This window comes from Tasmannia lanceolata, unplaced genomic scaffold (genome assembly GCF_043159265.1).
Source record: "Tasmannia lanceolata isolate RefF3 unplaced genomic scaffold, GAP_Taslan_0.1 ptg000016l, whole genome shotgun sequence".
Lineage (NCBI taxonomy): Eukaryota > Viridiplantae > Streptophyta > Magnoliopsida > Canellales > Winteraceae > Tasmannia > Tasmannia lanceolata.
Window position 1 is genome coordinate 16,720,387 of NW_027518693.1, and position 22,030 is coordinate 16,742,416.

General features: G+C 40.0%; 2 protein-coding genes, 2 long non-coding RNA genes and 1 pseudogene across 6 annotated transcripts in view; 3 read left to right on the forward strand and 2 right to left on the reverse strand.

Annotated features, from left to right (window-relative positions):
• LOC143848020 (uncharacterized) overlaps window positions 1-7,305 on the forward strand; it is a 91,387-nt gene extending 84,082 nt beyond the window's left edge. For 2 of the 3 annotated variants that reach the window (XR_013235275.1, XR_013235276.1), the window contains one exon: window positions 6,420-7,305. This is a non-coding gene — a long non-coding RNA (uncharacterized LOC143848020). The remainder of the gene's footprint in view (window positions 1-6,419) is intronic. The other variant, XR_013235277.1, reaches the window with a different exon arrangement.
• Window positions 7,306-7,713: 408 nt separating this feature from the next.
• LOC143848023 (uncharacterized) lies at window positions 7,714-9,734 on the reverse strand. Its single transcript, XR_013235279.1, has 2 exons — window positions 9,017-9,734; window positions 7,714-8,553 (listed from the first exon to the last, which is right to left on the reverse strand). It is a non-coding gene; the product is annotated as an uncharacterized LOC143848023 (long non-coding RNA).
• Window positions 9,735-11,262: 1,528 nt separating this feature from the next.
• On the forward strand, window positions 11,263-12,982 carry LOC143847951 (GDSL esterase/lipase At3g48460 pseudogene; annotated as a pseudogene).
• Window positions 12,983-15,206: 2,224 nt separating this feature from the next.
• Window positions 15,207-15,698, reverse strand: LOC143847952 (RING-H2 finger protein ATL33-like). Its single transcript, XM_077356725.1, has one exon. The coding sequence runs from the start codon at window positions 15,696-15,698 to the stop codon at window positions 15,207-15,209; it is 492 nt and encodes a 163-aa protein (XP_077212840.1).
• Window positions 15,699-19,622: 3,924 nt separating this feature from the next.
• LOC143847953 (GDSL esterase/lipase At3g48460-like) lies at window positions 19,623-21,438 on the forward strand. The gene is made up of 2 exons (XM_077356726.1): window positions 19,623-20,246; window positions 20,992-21,438. Exons 1-2 carry the CDS (start codon window positions 19,623-19,625, stop codon window positions 21,436-21,438), a joined length of 1,071 nt encoding a protein of 356 aa, XP_077212841.1.
• Window positions 21,439-22,030: the final 592 nt, after the last annotated feature.

Sequence of the window (22,030 nt, forward strand, 5' to 3'; positions counted from 1 at the left end):
AACCGAACCGATCCCATCGGTTTGGAGAAAATCCAAACCGTAACCGAACCGATGGGGGGTTTAACCGAACCAATTTTGACCAGTTCAATTTTGTTCAGTTCATGGTTTATCCTGTTTTTTGGTTCAACTTTAATACATATCCAAATCAAGTAGTCAAATGAGGCTTTTATGTTGCATTTATATCTAGGGTTGATACCCTTTGGGTGACTACAATGACAGAATTACCCCTAGACTACCCAAAATGGGAAAAATGCCCTCTAATAAGAAGATAAGAGAAAGGAGGTGCAATTCCAGAGAGGGGGGGGAGGGGGGGGGGGTTGTGCAAAAATGGGCATCTACAGGGGTGGCCAAAATGGGGTGTCTACAGTTTCCCATCGGTTCGATGTTTTTCATTTTCGAATTAAAACTAAAAAAACCATCAACCTTAATTGTGACCGAACTAATGCCTAGAAACACCGAACTGACCCAAACCGAAAGGCCCGATTCGGTTCAGTTTATCGGTTTGGTCGGTTTTTTGTGTAGCCTAATTGCTGGCACAAGGCCTAGGACAATGCAACCATACTCCTATCTGGGTCTTATAACTCGCCTTGGCCAACAACCCAACCCTCCCCCACCGACCAACAATGACCTCGGGGAGGGGGAGGGGGACTCAAATTTGAGATCTGGCTCTGATGCCACTTGTAGGACCGTAGTGCTTACCAACTTTCCCAAAAGCAATTGCTGATGAGAATGGGCCTACCATTATCTTTATTAAGAGTCCAGACCAAGGGGCATTACTGGCACAAGGCCTAGGACCACGCTGTCATACTCTAATCTGGGTCCAGCAACCCGCCTGGGCCAGCAATACTCAGTACCTTCAAGTCAAGTAAATTCTTAACTTCACCTTATAGATCATAACCATATTCCTTGCTTCCAACTATCCATTAAAGGCGTGCATAATTACAGTTGGAAAATTTACCTCTATAGGGACTGAGTCTTAGAGGGAAGATCCTAACCCTCTATAGATCGGAGGGTTAGGATCTGCCTATGGAAATGATTTTTGGATCATCCTATGGTGCGGGCCATACTGTACTTTTTAATAAAGCGAGGAGTGCGATCGTCAAAATATGGTAGTGCTGATAACATTTCCCTTTCTGAAATAAGGTTTCTAATCCAAATGAAACCAGAATTCAGAAATTAATAGAGAATCATAACGACCTAAATTTCTACTTTATTTTCATTTCCCATTGTAATGCACATCTCCTCTATCAAGCCTCTGACTCGTAAGAATCCTTTACATGAAATTTGAAATATGAATAGCAATACATGAATCTTATTCATCAGTATTTCTAGGAGTATTTACTTAGTATGACTCATAATATATAAAGATGAGATTCTATCTTATTTTTCCAACTACCATAAAGTTAAGGCATGCACTCTTCATATGTCATCTATCTTATACAAGGATAGAAGATGTTGAATTGGTTGATGTCGCCCTAATCTCTGTAATACCAAGAGCAAAATCAGTGGTTCTTCTAATCAATCGAAAGAAGAATTGGAAGAATGAACAAATGCAAAGGACCTCGTCTTCGAACCCTAGAAAGAGAAGAACAAGGCCCTAAAAACCAATAGAATGTTTATTAAATGCAAAACGGTGACATGCACCCAATGGGGGTGCCCTTTCACCTCAATTTTGCAGAGGGACCCGAGAGTGAAGGAATATTAAGCATAAAAATGGAGGCTTTTATGATTTGATCTGTCACCTCTCTATCAAAGAAAAAAACAGAGAAACAAAAGCGATTCGAAATGGGGTAGTCAAACAAAATTTAGGTTGTCTAGCGCCCATATATTGTTTCTTACATTTTTACATGCAGCTCTTCCTTTGGGTGCCAAAACGTGAAATACTATAAAAGAAAAGGGGAAGAAGCTCTCTAAAACAATGGCACGGTGCATTTCTCTACCTCTCCATCTTATTCTCTTTTATTTCTTCGTTTGTGTCTATCCTTCTACTCGTTCGGTGACTCGCTCACAGACACAGGAAATTCCCTAGGGTTACTCCCTTATTTGATCCCTCCCTATGGTATGACTACTTTAGACAAACCCTCCGGCCGTTGGTCAGACGGGCGCCTTGTCCGTGACTTCTGGCTGAAGCATTGTCACTTCCATACCTTTCCGCATTTCGTGACTCCATAGCCAATTTCTCCCATGGTGTTAATTTTGCAGTTGCCGGATCAACAGTTATAGATTATGAATTCTATGTTCACTACAAGAAAAGTGTTTATTACCGATGTTCTCTTACCAGCGTTCAACGAAAACGTCCCTAATTAGTATACATACACCGACGTTCATTAACGGAACGACGGTAAAGGGTTATTCCGGCTACAAAACTCTCCCGCCCAAAAAAATTCTTCTCCCGCCCAAAAAAAGATGGCTTATGTATTTAGCGACTCTATAAACGTCACTAAAAGTCATATTTACCGACGCATGCTAAAACGTCACTAAATAATTGATTAAGTTAGAGTAGGATTTTCCGACTTTTCTTGACCGTCGCAGATTAGAAGAAACACCGGCGTTATTTTTGGAACGTGGGTGAAGGGACAGATAAAACTTTCTTAATCAATCGGGAAGCCCTCGAGCGCGTAGAAGAAAAACAGAGGTTGTGGGTGAGGGCTGCATGTTTCATGCCCAAAAAACATCAAGGGGCCCTAAAGTCTCCATTCTCTTTTCGAAAAATTTGGGTTTTGCTGAGATTCTACCCAAAAACATTGGGTTTTTCTTCCTTCGACCAAAATCGAGCCCTAAAATCTCTGTTTCTTGTCAATTCATGGTGGATTTCGACTTCAATCCCGACTTATTGCCCTCGTTCTCATCTTCTCCACGGAAATCACAGAAAATCTAGGGTTTCTGCGTGTTGAGATATGGTGTTTGTGATTTATGCTTGGATTTGAACCATGTCCATGTGCTTTGACCCTATTTTCGTGCCCTAACCCTGTTTCTTCATTTTCCTTTCATCTCCCACCATTTATTAGGGTATAATTTCTGATTTTCACTCTCCTCATCCACTGGTTCAATGGGGATAAGTGTTTTCCCTTTCCTTTGTTTCAAGATTTAGGCATAGCAGTTGGATTTCTTGCCCTAACCCTTTTTTTTCTTTTCTTGTTTATTCATTATCCCTTTCTTTGGTTATAAAAGCTTCTCTGCAATCTTTGGAAGATGACAGCTACGGTTTTAGAGAGGTGATCGACGGCCACGCAAACAGTTTTAGGTATTTTTCTGTTACGTATCCATACTTAGTATGAGTCTGTTGTTTTTATTTATGTTTATTGTGTCTGTTGTTGTTAGATATGTAGTAGTTAGGTTATGTGTATTGTTAACAATCATGTGTAGTTAGTGGTGCTGTAACTGTTTTACAGCTTATAGGTAGTGGGGTGATGTGGCAAGGTAGTTACTGTTTGTGATGAGTGGATCTCAGATTTGGGAAAAGTGATGTTTATGTAGTTAGTTTGTACTGGAAAAAGGGTAGAGAAGTGCTTTCCTAAAACAGAACTATTGAGGTTGTTCCCCTGGAAGTGGAACTCTTTTCTCTTCTATTTTGTGTATCTTCTTTTGATTCAGTGCAGGTTCTTATCAATGGTATCAGAGCAGTCGATCTTATCTGTGATACCGAGGAACCCTTTTACACACATCCCGGTAATAGAGTCGTTACAGACTCAGCACAGTTGGTTTAACGATTTCATTGATAAGGTCGAGTGTGCCTCGAAAAGCCCTGCTCAATGTAAGGCTATAATGGAAGGTGCACTCTTCTGGGTGGGGTCGATAGGGGGCAACGATTATACCATACTTTATGGGTCCTCCGTTGTCCCAACCGAAACATTCAAGGAGATGGCCGTTTCAATGTCATCCATCTTTTGCAGGTATGGACAACATTTTCTATTTCAAAAGAAATTCAATTAGGAATCCCCTATATGAGATTTGATATGCGGTTTTGTAGAAGGTGACGCATGTGCATTTGACGTTCGAAGGCCGAGAACTCCATAGCCATCGATTATTATAAATAAATAAATAAATAACTCCATTGCCATGAACTGACTATTTCGGATCGTCAGACCAATCACAGGGTGACCGTCGTTTGTAACGCCGTCTGATATTTGGATGATCTTGGGAAAATTAGGCTTCGGGTAATATTTTACGAGCTTGATCATTGATATGTGACAGCCTATGATTTATCTGACCGTCCTAAATGGTCTGATCATGGCTCTGAAGTTCTTGGCCTCTTAACGGCATAGATGCATCTGCTCCAAAAAGCCATTTAGCGAGTCACTTCATCTCGTCTCACTTTATCATAGCAGATTTTGTCTTAATATTAAAATATTAAAAAAAGTTGGAGAATATTTTTAAATTTTAAAGATTAGACCCACTTATGATTTTGAACATTTTGAGATGATGGTTTTTATTATAGGGCTCAAAAGTCTCACCTGTCTCAAGCTTTTGGTCATAAACTGAAATTGCCATGTAAGGAAACATTAGCAAAGACAAGAAAAAGGAAGTGAAAATCATTTCTATTTTGAAAGTGTTAAACCCAGTAGAGTTCTTTTAACTGTAAGAAGCAAAAACATCATCTACAATTCTAAAACAGAAAGTTATCAGCAACCAATCAAACAAGAATTAAACAAAGTGAATATATAGTGGCATAAACAAAATGAGGAAAAAGATTATACGCTTGAAGCGCATTTCGTTAGGTACGGTTGAGGAAAGAGAAGCCTTCTGATTGGTTGAAATGGTGGGCCCAAATGCGGAAAAAGTTTACAAATGCTGCGGCGTTACGGAGGGTGCGTCTTCGACGTACCCTCGAAAAAAATTAAAACAAAAACCTGTGGCGTTACGCCCTCGAAAACCCAATTATCTTCTCGTTCTATCTCACTCTCCCTGTGTTTTTTTTTAACAAGAAAAACCGAAACCCATCGGCGATCTGTGAACAGATTCTCCATCTCCATCACTCTCACTCGTTCTCTCTCTCTCTCTCTCTCTCACTGTGTTTAAAAACAAAAAAAAAACAAAAACCCAAACCCTCTAAGGACCCAAAACCCAAACAAAAACCCAAACCAATTTGGGTTTTGGCTCTCCATCTTCATCCCTCTCACACGACGATCTGTGAAAACAGATTCATCTCTCTCTCTCTCTCTCTCTCTCTCTCTCTCTCTCTCTCTCTCACGGTTTGGATGATCCAAAACCCCCAAATCGCTTGCACAGGTACGCTCTCCTCTCTCTCTCTCTCTCTCTCTCTCTCTCTCTCTCTCTCTCGGTTTGGATCACCCAAACCCATCGGTGGAAAAAACAAGCAGATTTCAGCTGTGTTTTCTTTTTTCAAAAAACCCAAACCCCCATTAACGTACGTACGTTCTCTCTCTCTCTCTCTCTCTCTCTCTCTCTCACTGTGTTTTATTTTTTTTTTCAAAAAAACCCAAGCCCATCGGTGGAAACAAGCAGATTTCAGCTGTGTGTTTAATTTTTTCAAAAAAACCCAAACCCCCCATTAACGTACGTTCTCTCTCTCTCTCTCACTCTCTCTCTCTCTCTCTCTCTCTCTCTCTCTCTCTCTCTCTCTCTCTCTCTCTCTCTCTCTCTCTCTCTCTGTGTTTGGGTTTTTTAAAAAAACCCAAACCCATCGGTGGAAAATCTTCATCTCTCTCACTCGTCCTGTGTTTGTATGAAATCTGTTTTTGTATAAAATCTGTTTTTCCCATAATTATTGCAGGTTGATCAATCTATGTATTGGGGGATGAATCTGTTTTTGTATGAAATTAGTTTTTTGGTGGGATGGGTTCCAGATCTGTGGATATTTGGAATTGTGTAGATTTCTTTTTCTTTTTTAGATAATAAAATTAGACAATTGGGCATGATCTGTCAGGTACATGTTTTACAGGATTACCCAGTCTTTAGACTTTTATCCATTTGTTCTCATGGGGTTACATATTTTGAGTCATATTTGATGATGTTGTGTTTACCAGAGATTTAAAGCTCAATTTTCCCTTTCTCATATATGTATAATTTCTTAAAGTTTTGCTTGATCAAACGGGGGTATGGTATTTGGTATTTACTGGTTTGATGACCAACTCAACTCAACTAAGCCTTTGTCCCAAACTAGTTTGTGACCCAAGGTCAAAAATGTTCAGGGTAGTTTACACAGTCTGAAACTCTTGTCACCAGGGAAGTGTTTTTAACTCCAAAATCCCTTTATTTTTTGAAATCTAGGACCAGTTGCTGGTCTAAGTGTCACTTGAACTTGTAGGCTGTGCTTACCAAGGTTCGACATGGGTGTGTCATTTGTTAAATTATGTGAGGAACATAGAAGAAATTGCAATTTTCCCAAGTTCTGTTTTACTGCAATGAATTGTTGAACACAGTACTGAACTGCTTTTGGGATATGGCCCCTCCACTAGATAGCTTGCCAGATCAGTGATGAAGCTAGGATAAGGATGAAAAGGAACAAATTCTGGGAGAAGGCAGTGGACATAGAGGAACTATGTGGGAAGGGGGAAGCATGGTGGGGGTTAGAGGGGAGATGCGGGATGATTTCAACCACAGCAACAAAGTTATTTCTTATGCAGAACATTTTCAGAACAGCAGGTTTGTGGAGTCAGTGTTAGATGTCTATTGGGATCTGAAAGCTATTCCAGTATATTGCCTGTCAATTAAGCAGAGGTTTCCAAGGTAGGTATTTTTTTTTTTTGAAAAGCTGTTCCAAAGGTTGGTATTAGAATTTAGAAGAGCAAGTATTTTCAATATATTTTTTTGCATTAATGTGAAACTTTGAAATAACCATGTTTTCGCAATGACTGAGTAATGGAAAGCTGATTGGCATGTCATTTTCAGGTTAACGGATCGCTTGCTCGGAGAGCAATCAAAGATCTAATGGCAAGAGGTTCGATCACGATGATTTCTACTCACTCCAGCCACCAGATTTACACTAGAGCCACCAATACCTAGAAGTCTTATTTCCTTATTTCATAAGCTGGAGGGCCAAACTTGTTCTATTCTGTTCTTAGTGTCCGCCGATGGCTTTAATTCTCAGTTACTGGAGAGCACTTTTCAGTTTTGGCTGTATTGGCACTGATTATGTCTGTTTGTGGCTGCAATTGAAGTAGGCATTTCAGTTTCAAATGGTTTGATGTTTCCATTCAGCTTACAACTTTTTAACATGAAGTACCTAAGGATTTCTCAATTGAGTTGCTGGGTTTCCGAGTTTTTATACCTCAAAAGTCCTGTTCTATGCAAGTATGGAAGGAAAATGTTTGGGGAGTGATAAAATGGGTGCACATTCAAAAATTACCTCTTTATGCTTTTTGGTTTTGCTGTTTTAAATTTGCATTGCCACTCAATATAGGTTGAAATTGCATGAAAAAGATATTGAAGTGTAAAACTGGAAAGATTTTCCTGGATGATGACATTTCAGGAGAGCAGAGCTGAGGAAATCAATAGGGTCCTACTTACCGCCATCTGATCAAACAAGGTGTTAGGGTTTTGAGAGCCCACTTGTCATTTATTGGGACGTTTGCGACCACAAAACAATAACACTCTCTGCAGCTCTTAAATTGAGACCCCAAGCAATCTCTTTTTGCGACATTACCATGACACCATCTATATAGTGTCTAGACTTAGTATTTTGAACTGTCGATTACCTAGAAATGCTTCCTTCAAGTTCTCCATCTACTGGGAGTGTTGGCAACCCACATCAATAACAATTTCATCAGATCATAAATTGAAGACCCAATAAAAAATGAACAAATTTTCTTTGAGAAGGCGAAATGAATCAGATCTGTCCATAATCCAGACTCCAGACACAACTGCAAATAACGGGAAATGATTTGAAGCACTACACCCTTTATGGCTGTCATTTCACTTGTGAGGATGGCTTCTAAAGAGTTTTTTATTTCTGACTAATCTCAGATGATTTCATTAATTAATCACTAATCCGCTGTCATGCCCTTTATATTATGTCCCCATCTCACCCTCCTTGGCCCTCTCCCACAGCTTGAGAAACTTATTCCATGAAAAAAAAAATCCATGCTGCCAAACATGGCCTTAGTAAGCTAATATTCTACCCGAAAATAAAAATATATGGCTGCCAAAAACGGCCTAAATGTACAAATAAATGCTAGAAGAGAAATTATTTTGGGACCCACAATGTTTTGAGTTTGGATTCATATTTGCAAATCTTGATTAATCATGTACAATCTCCATCCAGTATTGGGACAAAATTGGTTGTGAATTAGCAAATCGATGGCTCTGATCACCATACACATACGCCAATGCTTTCAGCTCCCAATAGACATCTAACACTGACTCCACAAACCTGCTGTTCCGAAAATGTTCTGCATAAGAAATAACTTTGTTGCTGTGGTTGAAATCACCCCGCATCTCCCCTCTAACCCCCCACCATGCTTCCCCCTTCCCACATAGTTCCTCTATGTCCACTGCCTTCTCCCAGAATATCCACAGATCTGGAACCCATCCCACCAAAAAACCAATTTCATACAAAAACAGATTCATCCCCCAATACACAAATTGATCAACCTGCAATAATTATGGGAAAAACAGATTTTATACAAAAACAGATTTCATACAAACACAGTACGAGTGAGAGAGATGAAGATTTTCCACCGATGGGTTTGGGTTTTTAAAAAAAACCCAAACACAGTGAGAGAGAGAGAGAGAGAGAGAGAGAGAGAACGTACGTTAATGGGGGGTTTGGGTTTTTTTGAAAAAATTAAACACACAGCTGAAATCTGCTTGTTTCCACTGATGGGCTTGGGTTTTTTTGAAAAAAAAAAATAAAACACAGTGAGAGAGAGAGAGAGAGAGAGAGAGAGAGAGAGAGAGAGAGAGAGAGAGAGAGAGAGAGAGAGAACGTACGTACGTTAATGGGGGTTTGGGTTTTTTTGAAAAAAGAAAACACAGCTGAAATCTGCTTGTTTTTTCCACCGATGGGTTTGGGTGATCCAAACCGTGAGAGAGAGAGAGAGAGAGGAGAGCGTACCTGTGCGAGCGATTTGGGGGTTTTGGATCATCCAAACCGTGAGAGAGAGAGAGAGAGAGAGAGAGAGAGAGAGAGAGAGAGATGAATCTGTTTTCACAGATCGTCGTGTGAGAGGGATGAAGATGGAGAGCCAAAACCCAAATCGGTTTGGGTTTTTGTTTGGGTTTTGGGTCCTTAGAGGGTTTGGGTTTTTGTTTTTTTTTTGTTTTTAAACACAGTGAGAGAGAGAGAGAGAGAGAGAGAGAGTGATGGAGATGGAGAATCTGTTCACAGATCGCCGATGGGTTTCGGTTTTTCTTGTTAAAAAAAACACAGGGAGAGTGAGAGAGATGAATCTGTTTTCACAGATCGTCGTGTGAGAGGGATGAAGATGGAGAGCCAAAACCCAAATCGGTTTGGGTTTTTGTTTGGGTTTGGGTCCTTAGAGGGTTTCGGTTTTTAAACACAGGATTTGTAAACTTTTTCCGCATTTGAGCCCACCATTTCAACCAATCAGAAGGCTTCTCTTTCCTCAACCTTACCTAACAAAATGCGCTTCAAGCGTATAATCTTTTTCCTCAAACAAAATATGGAAGTGCAAATATCATTTCATCTTTCTTTTATTAACGAAATTTTCTTCTTCTTATGATGAGTCACTTGTAGGATTTGTTGGCTAAGGGTGCAAAATACATGATCGTTCAAGGTCCGATCGGCAAAGCTCATAAATCAGTCATTGACGCTTCATAAATCAGTCATTGACGCTCACAATGCACTCCTCCAACAACAGCTAGATCAAGTCCGTAAACAGAACCCCAATGCTACCATCTTGTTCGCCGATTTCAACCTTGCTTTTACTTACAATAGGATGAACGCCGAGAAGAATGGTTTCCAAAAGGCCCCCATGATATGTTGTGCCAATGCGACACACCCCTGTGGCATGCCGGGTCGAACCCTATGCGCGGACCCAAGCAAGTACATGAGGTGGGATGGGTTGCACTCCACAGAGGCCTTGAATGCAGTTTTTGCTAACCAATTCTTCCATCAAGGCTACACAAAGCCTCCATTTCATAGCTTGTTTACCAATAGAAAGGCAGCTTGAATTTAGTCATATGCCAAACATATTTATACATAACAGGAGATTTCTTTGTTCATAAGTTCTGTTTTTATGAATGGCCAATTCTTATATTGCAACCAAAAGAGATCAGGGCAGTTAGCTCAGGATCAATATGATAGTTCATATATCTTTTTATTTGATTGAGACTATCCTGAGTCAATTTTGACTAGGGGTGCAACTTGGGCCAGGTTGGCTCGGGTTCTTCAACGTTAACCCTAACTCGAATCTTGGGTTGAGGAAGGTTAAACGGAACCCAACCTGCCTTTAAATCTTTCGTCCCTAACCCAACCCCTCTAACCTGATTTTTCAAATTGGGCTGTGGCAAAAGGAGGAAAAAAATATACAAAAAGGAACTTTGGTTTTGAGGTCGGCTGGGGTCGCAGTAAAATCTCAATAAAATTAGTAGGACAAGAGGTAGATTTGGATTTCTCACATTTGCAGTTGTGGCAGTATGATTTTATCTTGAAATTATCTTGTCTACTTTTCCCCAATTTCATCGTGGCAGTATTTTATCCAAGAACAAAGGTAGAATAGCAAGCATATCCAAGGATAAAATAAACCCGGGGTGCTATCCCATGGAAAACAGCCCCAGTGGAAAATAAACCTCCCAAAAACCTTGAAAGAACTTGGATTAGCGTATATTCATTATCATTCCCATAATGACTTTATTAACTCCTCTGAATTTAATGTAAGGATATATTTAGGCAATCCTCACCGTCCACTTGCTGCTCCAACCATTAATGGGCCACAGCACAAGTCATTTAGAATGTGTTGGCATGCAATTAATTAGTTGTAATCCCTATATTAAGGCTAACCAAAAATAAAACAGAAAAAACAACTCAATATGCTATGAGTTGTTTTGGCTAACCATTCTAAATGTTAGGAAAGGCGGTAGCATCCTAAATTTAGGCATTTTGTAACTATGACTTGAACAAATTTTTGGTTGTCTAGCACCCTATATATGTTGTTTCATAAATATTTTGCAGGCAGCTCTTCCTTTCGGTCCAAAACGTGAAATACCAAAAAAGAAAAGGGGAAGAAGCTCTCCAAAACAATGGCCCGGTGCTCTTCTCTACCTCTCTATCTTACTCTCTTTTTCTTCTTTCTTTCTTTCTCTCCTTCTCTTTCTTTACCCCCATCAACTTACGAAGGCATGTTCTCAAAGATCTACGCCTTCGGTGACTCGAGCACAGACACAGGAAATTGCATAGAGTTACTCCCTTATTTGAACCCTCCCTACGGAATGACTACTTTCGGCAAACCCTCTGGTCGTTGGTCGGACGGTTACCTTGTCCTTGACTTCCTCGCCAAAGAATTATCACTTCCTTACGTTCCCCCGTATCTTAACAAAAGTTCTGATTTCTCCCATGGTGTTAACTTTGCATATGCTGGATCAACGGCCATAGATTATGAATTCTATGTTGAACACAATGCAACGAAGGCTCTACCCATCCACATAACAAATTCCCTACAGACTCAGCTCGGTTGGTTTAACGAATTCATCGACAGGGTCGAGTGTGCCGGGAAATGTCCTGCTCAATGTAAGGCAATAATGGAAGGTACACTCTTCTGGGTGGGGACGATGGGGGGCAATGATTATCGCAGAATTAATGGGACTTCCATCAGCCCCATCACCCTTAGAGAGATTGCAGTCGCCAATGTCATCCATCTTGTGCAGGTATGGACAAGAATTTATATTTGAAAAGAAATTCAATAATTCTCTATATATATGGGATTTGATAGGCAATTTTCGCCCGATATTCATCATACCACCCTTGGTATTTCATCCGAGAGCAGTACAATTTTTAAGATGCGTCCGGATCAAATATCAAAGGCAAGATCTTGACTTGGTGGCAGGTCACGATCTTGACTTGGTGGGCCCCACAAATATGGGATTTTTTGCTCGATTCGATTCAATTGAGGCTATTTGGTAATGTAAGGGGTAATGGGTTTTCCTTTTGGACCAAGGAGAATGCTCCTGGGCAATTCATACTATGTAAATCTGGTGGGACTACTGGTCCCCAACATAATTGTCAATTTTCAAAAAAAAAGAAGGCAGTACTTCTATCGTACAGTGAATACAAGCACGCCTGCTCGTCCATCATATAATTTCTCTTATCTTACTATCAAAATACAAGTAAAAGTTGAGAATATTTTTTAATTTTTAAGATTAAACCCACCTATGGCTTTGAACGTTTTGAGATGTTTTTTTAATTATAGGGTCCAAAAGTCCTACCTGTCTCAAGCTTTCGGTCATAAGATAAAATTCCAATATATGTAAGGAAACATTAGCAAAGACAAACGAAACACGGTGAAAATGATTTCGATTTTGAAAGATTGGCATGAACAAAATATGGGAGTGAAGATACATTTCATCATTCTTTTATGAACTAAATTTTCTTCTCCTTATGATGAGTCACTTGCAGGACTTGCTGGATAAGGGTGCAAAATACATTGTCGTTCAAGGTCCAGCAGCGCAAGGCTATGAATTAGATGTGGCCGCTCACAATGCACTCCTCCAACAACAGCTAGATCAAGTACATGAACAGAACCCCGGCGCCACCATCTTGTTCGCCGATTTCATCCGTGCTCTTACTGACAATGTGATGAATGCAAAGAAGAAAGGTTTCAATGATCCTGGCCTGATATGTTGTGGCAATGAGAAGATCCACTGTGGCAGGCCGGGTGCACCCGTATGCGCGGACCCAAGTAAGTACATGGCGTGGGATGGGGTGCACGCAACAGAAGCCTTAAATGCCTTGCTTGCTAACCAATTCTTCCATCAAGACTTCACAAGACCCCCGTTTGATAGCTTGTTTGTCAATAGAACGGCTGCTGAAATCACCACATGTACCAAACATATTTATAAATAATAGGAGATTTCTTGTTCATCAATTCTTTTATACGAGTTATTACAAATGTCATTTGTTGATTTCTTGATTAAGACCATCGTGAGTATTACAAAGGCCAACCCTAACCTAACCTGCCTTTAAATCTCTCAACGCTAACCCAACCAGTCCGATTTTTCAAATCGAGCTGGGATGGCTTCGGGTTAACTTGGGGCAATATGAGAAAAAATACAAAAAAGAAGGGTATTAGTTTCGGGGTTGAGTCGGTTCGAGTTGCAATAAAATAACGACAATATTAAGGGGCCGTGATCGGGTTCAGGTCGGATCGAGTTGTCCAAGGCCTTAGATGCAAGAGCACCCCTGGGAATCTCTTATGATTGCTCATTAGACTAAATTTACCTTATTTTTGTCATTGTTAGTGGAGTAAGGGTAGGGAATCTCAGTCATTTTGGTCATTTCACGTCTTTTATCATTAGTTTGGTTAATTTCTTAATTGTTTATGGCACTTTAGACATTTGGCCTTAGAGAGGGGTATTTGAGTCTTTTTCATGTAAAGGCAACCTATATAAGTCAATTTCCCACCATTTTTCATATGGGAAATGATATATGCGCCAAGTGTTTCGATGAACATGCGCTCCACTTGTTTGTCGTGTAGTATTTAAAGGGTTTAAAGAGCTTTTTGAGAACCGTAATATCCTCTGAAATCCCTTAAATTTGTACTACACGACAAACAAGTGGAGCGCTTGTTTATCGAAACACCTTGGCGCAGATATCGTTTCCCCTTTTCATATTAGCTCTTGTGTTTTTTATATTATCATTGACCTAATTGAACCTTGTGTTCCTTGATTTCCTTCTATGGAGGTATTGATTGAAAATTCCATACTAATAATCCTTGGCCATTGACTTTAATGTCATTAGTACAAGACATTGGAACGTTGATAGTCACTTAATTATATTGTCCAAGTCCTGTGCGCTTCTCGCTACAACAGCATTACCATAAATTTATGCTTCAAGGGCAACAATTATTACATTATTCAACCCTCCTCCTCAAGTTGGAGTGTATATAACCATACAGTTTGGATACTAGCTACAGACAACGTACACTTCCAAATTAATGTTTAAGCTTCTTTGATCAGATATGGGCTATATATGTGATGGGCCACACACCATGCCTCAATTATATGTGAAAGTAAATAATATGATCTTAGCAAGTAAAGTATCTGTTACATATTTGGAACCTCACCGATGCACGATGATGAGATGTTGTGGGTGGAAGAAAATCTACCATTTGTTTGTGTAATATACATTTAGAGCTGGTAGAACGCTCTACATCAAATCATTTGAACCACTTTCTTAAATGATTGGATAAGCTTAACTTTGATTGCTCCTCTCAGTAATCCATAATCCTAAGCAAGAATGAGCACAACAACCATGTATACGGTTTATGGCCTCTTTAGAAAATGTAGCAACCAGCAATATTAATTATTAGAGCCCTTAATCTTAAATCTTAAATCTTAATTATTAAGGCCATCCAGAGTCTTAATCTTAAATCTCTAGCGGTGCAGCTCGGGCTGGGTTGGGTAAGGTTGAAGCCAACCCTAATAGCATTACCTCAACCCTAACTAGAACCTCAGGTTGAAGAAGGTCAACCCTATCCCAACCCACCTTAAAATCTCTCAGCCCTAACCCAACCCATCTAACCCAAAAGGGGCAAAAAATATATACAAAAACTGCATATGGGTTTCGTGGTCAGGTCGGGCCGCACTAAAATCACGATAATGTGATCAGGTTCTGGTCGGGTTGGGTTGCCCAAGTTTCATGAAACTTCCTGTTACATTATCTCGAAAACTTCATTAAGGCCTAAATTACAAGAGTTGAGCTAATCGATAGAAAACCATAGATTGATTGAATCAGATATTCGTTAATGGATCCAGCACAACTAGTAATCTATTAACATCCAAACAAGCAAAAACGGATGGGGCTATTCTCCCATGAATATAAATCTTTGGACAAGCTGTTCCTGAGGTCGAGTATTCTACTTCGATAGTTTTATCTTGAAATTATCTTGTCTACTTGTCCCCAATTTCATTCTGGCAGTATTTTATCCAAGAACAAACGAAGAATAGAAAGCCTATCCAAGGTTAAAATAAACCCTTTGCCATTCAAAAAAAAACATATATATGTGATCCCCCACCAAGGAAATCAAAACATCAAAATTAAGACAATAAGATCAACAAATTAAGAAAATTCAAAGCATACCGCTAGAACCCGGAAAGCCCGACCGGAAAGTTTCCTCATCGGCATCGATCGAGATCCGACACTGAGGCGGTGGGATTGCCACGGTGGTGCGACAAAGGGGGCAATTGGAGTGAGAAGAGAGCCACATATCTATACAAGCAACATAAAATGAGTGGTTGCACTCGGGCAGCTGCCGGAGTTCGTCTCCCTCTACAAATACCGATAAGCACACCACACACTCATTATCGGAAGATTGGATTTGGGTATTCTCTTTCCGATATTTATACAACGGAATTAAGTTGCTGGTGGAGTTCTCGATATTTCCGGCAATGTTTCCGGTGGACCCGTCAAGACTCCGGCGAGTTCGGCGGTGTTGCCAGCACCATCCAACGACAAATAGGTTGTACGCGATGAGCAAAAGAGCGATGGATGCGATGACAATAACACTATAGTAGAATGAAGAGAGATTAGTTCCCCAATCGGGCGGTGACACGGGCTCCATAGGGGAGGATTTTGATTACCGGCCGGTGGCCGGATTTATCAATGATTGAGAGGATTACTATGGGTATATGTAATTGAAGAATAAAATGAGAGTGATTAATCAGATTTATCAATGAATTGTCGTTAATGGACAAGATTTTGGGACAGGACTTGGATCGGACGTGTCCATTGGATTCATATCCTGTGGATTGAAATTATTTTGGACCGCTGATCCTGAAGTAGCCAAAAAATCCGATGGAGCATCTTAGATCCGGAGTGCCAACGTACCAAAATTCTCCGTTCACATTTTTATTCATCTATGTGTATTCAGGTTGGATTTTTTTTTTATAAATTAAATGGGCGTAAAACAAAGTTTACGATTTAGGCCCATTTTTCACTTAAACATTTGACCTTATTTTTATATAGGATTCCTTTCTTTCCAAGTAAAATTGGGGTAAATTTTGTTTTAGACCCCGGTTTTTTATTAAAAATGGGTGTGAAATTTATTTTACGCCCATTTTACCGTGGAGAGAAATAAGATCATTTTAATGGGAAATGATATTTCAATCTCTTTTTTTAGTTATTTTGCCCCTTTTGTGTGTCTTTTCATAAAAATGATTGTATTTTCACTCTTTTTGTTGGATTTTCCGAGAAATTTTTTTTTTTGAAAAGTTTTTCCTCCAATAAAATTGATTTTGCCTATTATTTTGGATTTGCCACCATACAAACTTGAATTTGTGATAGACCTGGCAAAAAGTGACCCGGACAAGTGGGTCCACCCTGCCTGCTCGTAATCTATGGGTCCGGGTCTAGGTCCGTGTCACTAATTAGTGACCCGTTGAAATTTGACCTGGCACATAATGGTCCCATCAAAATTGGGCCAGGTGCCCATTAAGGGTGTCAATTTTGGCTCAGGCTCGCTCGAGCTTGGCTCGAATCCTTAACGAGCCGAGCCGAGCCCGTTTTAGGCCCTGCTGAGAGCCTTTTGGCTTTGTTATGGCTTTTGACAACTGAAATGTTTGGAAATTTATTGCCCTATGTTGGAAACTATCAATTATCAGGATTCTGCATTATTATGTAGTCTTTCTCACTTCATGATATAACTGGTTGTGCTATTATCCTATTTATTTCTTGTTTTGTTATTCAATATACATAACTTTTGGCCTTTCCATTTATTGTGTCTTTCTAAAATGGGTTCATAGTTGGGTGACTCTTACCAAAGTAACCCTGACCCAAAACTACTTATGTTAGACTTGATTATCTCCGAGAAGATATCAGGATGGACCACCATGATGAGGACATATATATGCCGTGGACTATATCGACGGAACTGGACATAGTGACGATGATGATGATGATATGTTTGCCGAAGCAGCATCAGTGGTTGCTGTTGGTGCATCTTTATTTTTAGCGATGCTTATGGAGCACGAAGGACTTTTCATAGAACGGGCGCCTTACAAGAACCACTATCTAACCGATCGTAGCTTAGGCTCGGCTCGGCTCGGCTCGTTAAGAATTTAATATATATACATATAGAGGAAAGTGTTGGTGAGCTTAAGCGCCCCAATCACATGGGTCCCACATTTTCTGTGGTGATCCAAACCATTCATTTGCAAGGCCCTATCATAGATAGGGTGTCTACAAAAAATCAGCTCCATAAGATCATCCTAACCCCTCCATTTGTGAAGGACAAAAATGGGCAGATTTGTGGACAAATAATGTCTGTCCATTTTCACCTCCACAAATGGATGGGTTAGGATGATCCTATGGAGCTGATTTTTGGTACACACCCCATCTATGTAAGGGCCTTTCAAATGAATGCTTTGGATCATCCTAACAAAGTAGGCCCCAATGTGATTGAGCGCTTAATGTCACCATAAGTTTGGTGAGCTTAAGCTCACCAACACTTCCCTCATATATATATATATATATATATATATATATATATATATATATATATATATATATATATATATATATACACACACACACTAAAAGGGTTGTCCAGGAAGTGAAAGGGGGAGGCAAAATATGTCACTTCATTTTTGGAACCCCATTTGTTACTTGGACCACCCCCCATTAGGGGTGGCCAACCGGTTCGGTTCTCGGTTCCATGAACCGTAAGAACCGAACCGAACCGTAGTACACAGTAGGACCGAACCGAACCGGACCGAACATAATCGGTTCGGTCCGGTCCGGTTCTTCGGTTCTAGTGGCTAATTATTAATTATTAATTATAATTTATAAAAACTTTTAATTAAAGTTATAATAGAAGTTACTTTCTTATTATAAGAATATTATTAACTATTACTTATTAATATTATAAGTAATTTATATTATTAAGTATATGTATAATAGAAATATAAAAATATTATATATATTCAAAGTTCGGTTCTTCGGTTCCGGAACCGAACCGAGAACATTAGACCCGGAACCGAACCGAATAAGTTCGGTTCTTCATCAGTGGAACCGAACCGGACCAAAAATATTTTTTTACAGTTCGGATCCGGTTCGGTTCTGGCCACCCCTACCCCCCATAGTGTAAAAAAAGTAGTCAAATTACACTAGATAGGGCTGTCCAGGGAAGATGAGGGGTGTGAACTTAATATAACCCGTGCCTGGTTCAAGCGGGAGCCGAGCCCCAGCTGAGCTTTTAAGCTTAACGAGCTGAGCTCGGCTCGGCTCGTTTGTCTCGTTTACTCCCCTAGTGCCCATAAAAACTGAGGAATCACATTCAGGTCCAATAAAAGAAGTTTTCACTTTGAAAGCTAATAGAAGAAGACAAAGTGTCACGTCAATGTTGAAAACTAGGAACGGTTGGCCATGTGAAAAGCTGGCAATCTCACGGCAACTTTTATTACTGCACCATCATTCATAAATAAACGAGATTATTGGAAAAAGACCATCAATTTTGACCGTTTGGATAATCATGCTCGGTTGCTGGGTCAGGGCTCAGGGCGGGTCAGGGCTCGCAGGGCCAAACTTGCACCCCTAACAGTGAGTCTATCCCAGGATAAAATGATCTTCGTTTGCTTTGAACAAATCCTATGAGGGATGCTTTCAATGGGAATAGTAGGCCAGGGTTTATTTTGGGCTTGAACAAGCCAGGGTCTATCCCAAGTTCACACCGAGGACAGCCCCACTGTGTAGGGTATATCCTAAAAAGATGTCCTTAGAAGAGACCTAGGATTAACCTATCACAGTGGGTCAGGCAACAATGGAATGGGCACACGGGTGGGGTGGCCAACAAATCAAAGTACCCAATCAACAGAAAACGGATTACACATGCCAATGTGTCCAGCACGCACGTCCAAATTAAAAATGCCCCTCATTTTTTTAATCCATTCTCATTAATTTGTGGCAATATATAGCATGCAATAGGAACACATCCAGCGTTGTTGGAATCGATTCTAGGGATGAGTGACTCGGACCACAACTTGAGAATGTGTTGGCAAGCAATTAATTAGTTGTAATCCTCAAATTAAGCTCAACTAAAAGAAAATCCAACTAGAATTCCTTTTGTTTTGCCTTGAAGAAAGGATACAAGGCCCAATAGAAAAACAGAAAAACAAATGCAACTGGATATCCTGTTGTGGGCTTTTATAATTTGATCTGTCACCTCTCTATCATATAAAAAAACAAAAAAACAAATGCAACTGGATATCCTATTGTGGGCTTTTATAATTTGATCTGTCACCTCTCTATCATATGAAAAAACAGAAAAACAAAAGCAATTCGAAATGTTAGGAAAGGGTGTAGCCTCCTAAATTTAGGCATGTTGTAACTGTGACCTAAACTAATTTTGGGTTGTCTAGCCCCCCCCCCCCCCCCCCCCCCCTATATATATATATATATATTGTTTCTTACACTCTTCACAGGCAACTCTTCCTTTGGTACCAAAAGGCGAAATACCATAAAAGAAAAGGGGAAGAAGCTCTCTAAAACAATGGCTTGGTGCAGTTCTCTCTCTCTCCATTTTACTCTATTTTACTTCTTCATATCTGTCTATCCTTCTCTTTCTTCACCCCCATCAACTTACGAAGGCATGTTCTCAAAGATCTACGCCTTCGGTGACTCGAGCACAGACACAGGAAATTGCATAGAGTTACTCCCTTATTTGAACCCTCCCTACGGAATGACTACTTTCGGCAAACCCTCTGGTCGTTGGTCGGACGGTTACCTTGTCCTTGACTTCCTCGCCAAAGAATTATCACTTCCTTACGTTCCCCCGTATCTTAACAAAAGTTCTGATTTCTCCCATGGTGTTAACTTTGCATATGCTGGATCAACGGCCATAGATTATGAATTCTACGTTGAACACAATGCAACGAAGGCACTACTCATCCAGATAACAAATTCCCTACAAACTCAGCTCGGTTGGTTTAACGAATTCATCGACAGGGTCGAGTGTGCCGGGAAATGTCCTGCTCAATGTAAGGCAATAATGGAAGGTACACTCTTCTGGGTGGGGACGATGGGGGGCAATGATTATCGCAGAATTAATGGGACTTCCATCAGCCCCATCACCCTTAGAGAGATTGCAGTCGCCAATGTCATCCATCTTGTGCAGGTATGGACAAGAATTTATATTTGAAAAGAAATTCAATAATTCTCTATATATATGGGATTTGATAGGCAATTTCCCCCCGATATTCATCATACCACACTTGGTATTTCATCCGAGAGCAGTACAATTTTTAAGATGCGTCCGGATCAAATATCAAAGGCATGATCTTGACTTGGTGGCAGGTCACGATCTTGACTTGGTGGGCCCCACAAATATGGCATTTTTTGCTCGATTCGATTCAATTCAGGCTATTTGGTAATGTAAGGGGTCATGGGTTTTCCTTTTGGGCCAAGGAGAATGCTCCTGGGCAATTCATACTATGTAAATCTGGTGGGACTACTGGGCCCTAACATAATTGTCAATTTTCAAAAAAAAAAGCTATATGAGCTATATGAGCTTCAAGCTCACAATCATTTTCCTCTATATATACTTTATACTTTTTACTTTTTAAAATATAAGTAAAAGTTGAGAATATTTTTTACTTTTTAAGATTAAACCCACCTAAGGCTTTGAACGTTTTGAGATGTTTTTTTTTATTATAGGGTCCAAAAGTCTTACCTGTCTCAAGCTTTCGGTCATAAGATAAAATTCCAATATATGTAAGGAAACATTAGCAAAGACAAACGAAACAAAGTGAAAATGATTTCGATTTTGAAAGATTGGCATGAACAAAATATGGGAGTGAAGACACATTTCATCATTAGTTTATGAACTAAATTTTATTCTCCTTATGATGAGTCACTTGCAGGACTTGCTGGATAAGGGTGCAAAATACATTGTCGTTCAAGGTCCAGCAGCGCAAGGCTATGAATTAGATGTGGCCGCTCACAATGCACTCCTCCAACAACAGCTAGATCAAGTACGTGAACAGAACCCCGGCGCCACCATCTTGTTCGCCGATTTCATCCGTGCTCTTACTGACAATGTGATGAATGCAAAGAAGAAAGGTTTCAATGATCCTGGCCTGATATGTTGTGGCAATGAGAAGATCCACTGTGGCAGGCCGGGTGCACCCGTATGCGCGGACCCAAGTAAGTACATGGCGTGGGATGGGGTGCACGCAACAGAAGCCTTAAATGCCTTGCTTGCTAACCAATTCTTCCATCAAGACTTCACAAGACCCCCGTTTGATAGCTTGTTTGTCAATAGAACGGCTGCTGAAATCACCACATGTACCAAACATATTTATAAATAATAGGAGATTTCTTGTTCATCAATTCTTTTATACGAGTTATTACAAATGTCATTTGTTGATTTCTTGATTAAGACCATCGTGAGTATTACAAAGGCCAACCCTAACCCAACCTGCCTTTAAATCTCTCAACGCTAACCCAACCAGTCCGATTTTTCAAATCGAGCTGGGATGGCTTCGGGTTAACTTGGGGCAATATGAGAAAAAATACAAAAAAGAAGGGTATTAGTTTCGGGGTTGAGTCGGTTCGAGTTGCAATAAAATCACGTCAATATTAAGGGGCCGTGATCGGGTTCAGGTCGGATCGAGTTTTCCAAGGCTTTAGATGCAAGAGCACCCCTGGGAATCTCTTATGATTGCTCATTAGACTAAATTTACCTTATTTTTGTCATTGTTAGTGGAGTAAGGGTAGGGAATCTCAGTCATTTTGGTCATTTCACATGTCATTTATCATTAGTAAGGGTAGTTTGGTTAATTTCTTAATTGTTTATGGCATTTTAGACATTTGGCCTTAGAGAGGGGTATTTGAGTCTTTTTCATGTAAAGGCAACCTATATAAGTCCATCTCCCACCATTTTTCATATGGGAAATGATA

What these genes read in the sequence shown, in the direction of transcription:
- LOC143847952 (XM_077356725.1), bottom strand. Translation starts at nt 15,698, where the DNA reads ATGGAGCCCGTGTCACCGCCCGATTGGGGAACTAATCTCTCTTCATTC.
- LOC143847953 (XM_077356726.1), top strand. Translation starts at nt 19,623, where the DNA reads ATGGCTTGGTGCAGTTCTCTCTCTCTCCATTTTACTCTATTTTACTTC. An exon ending in ATGTCATCCATCTTGTGCAG is followed by an intron (nt 20,247 to 20,991) that starts GTATGGACAAGA and finishes AGTCACTTGCAG; the next exon opens with GACTTGCTGGATAAGGGTGC.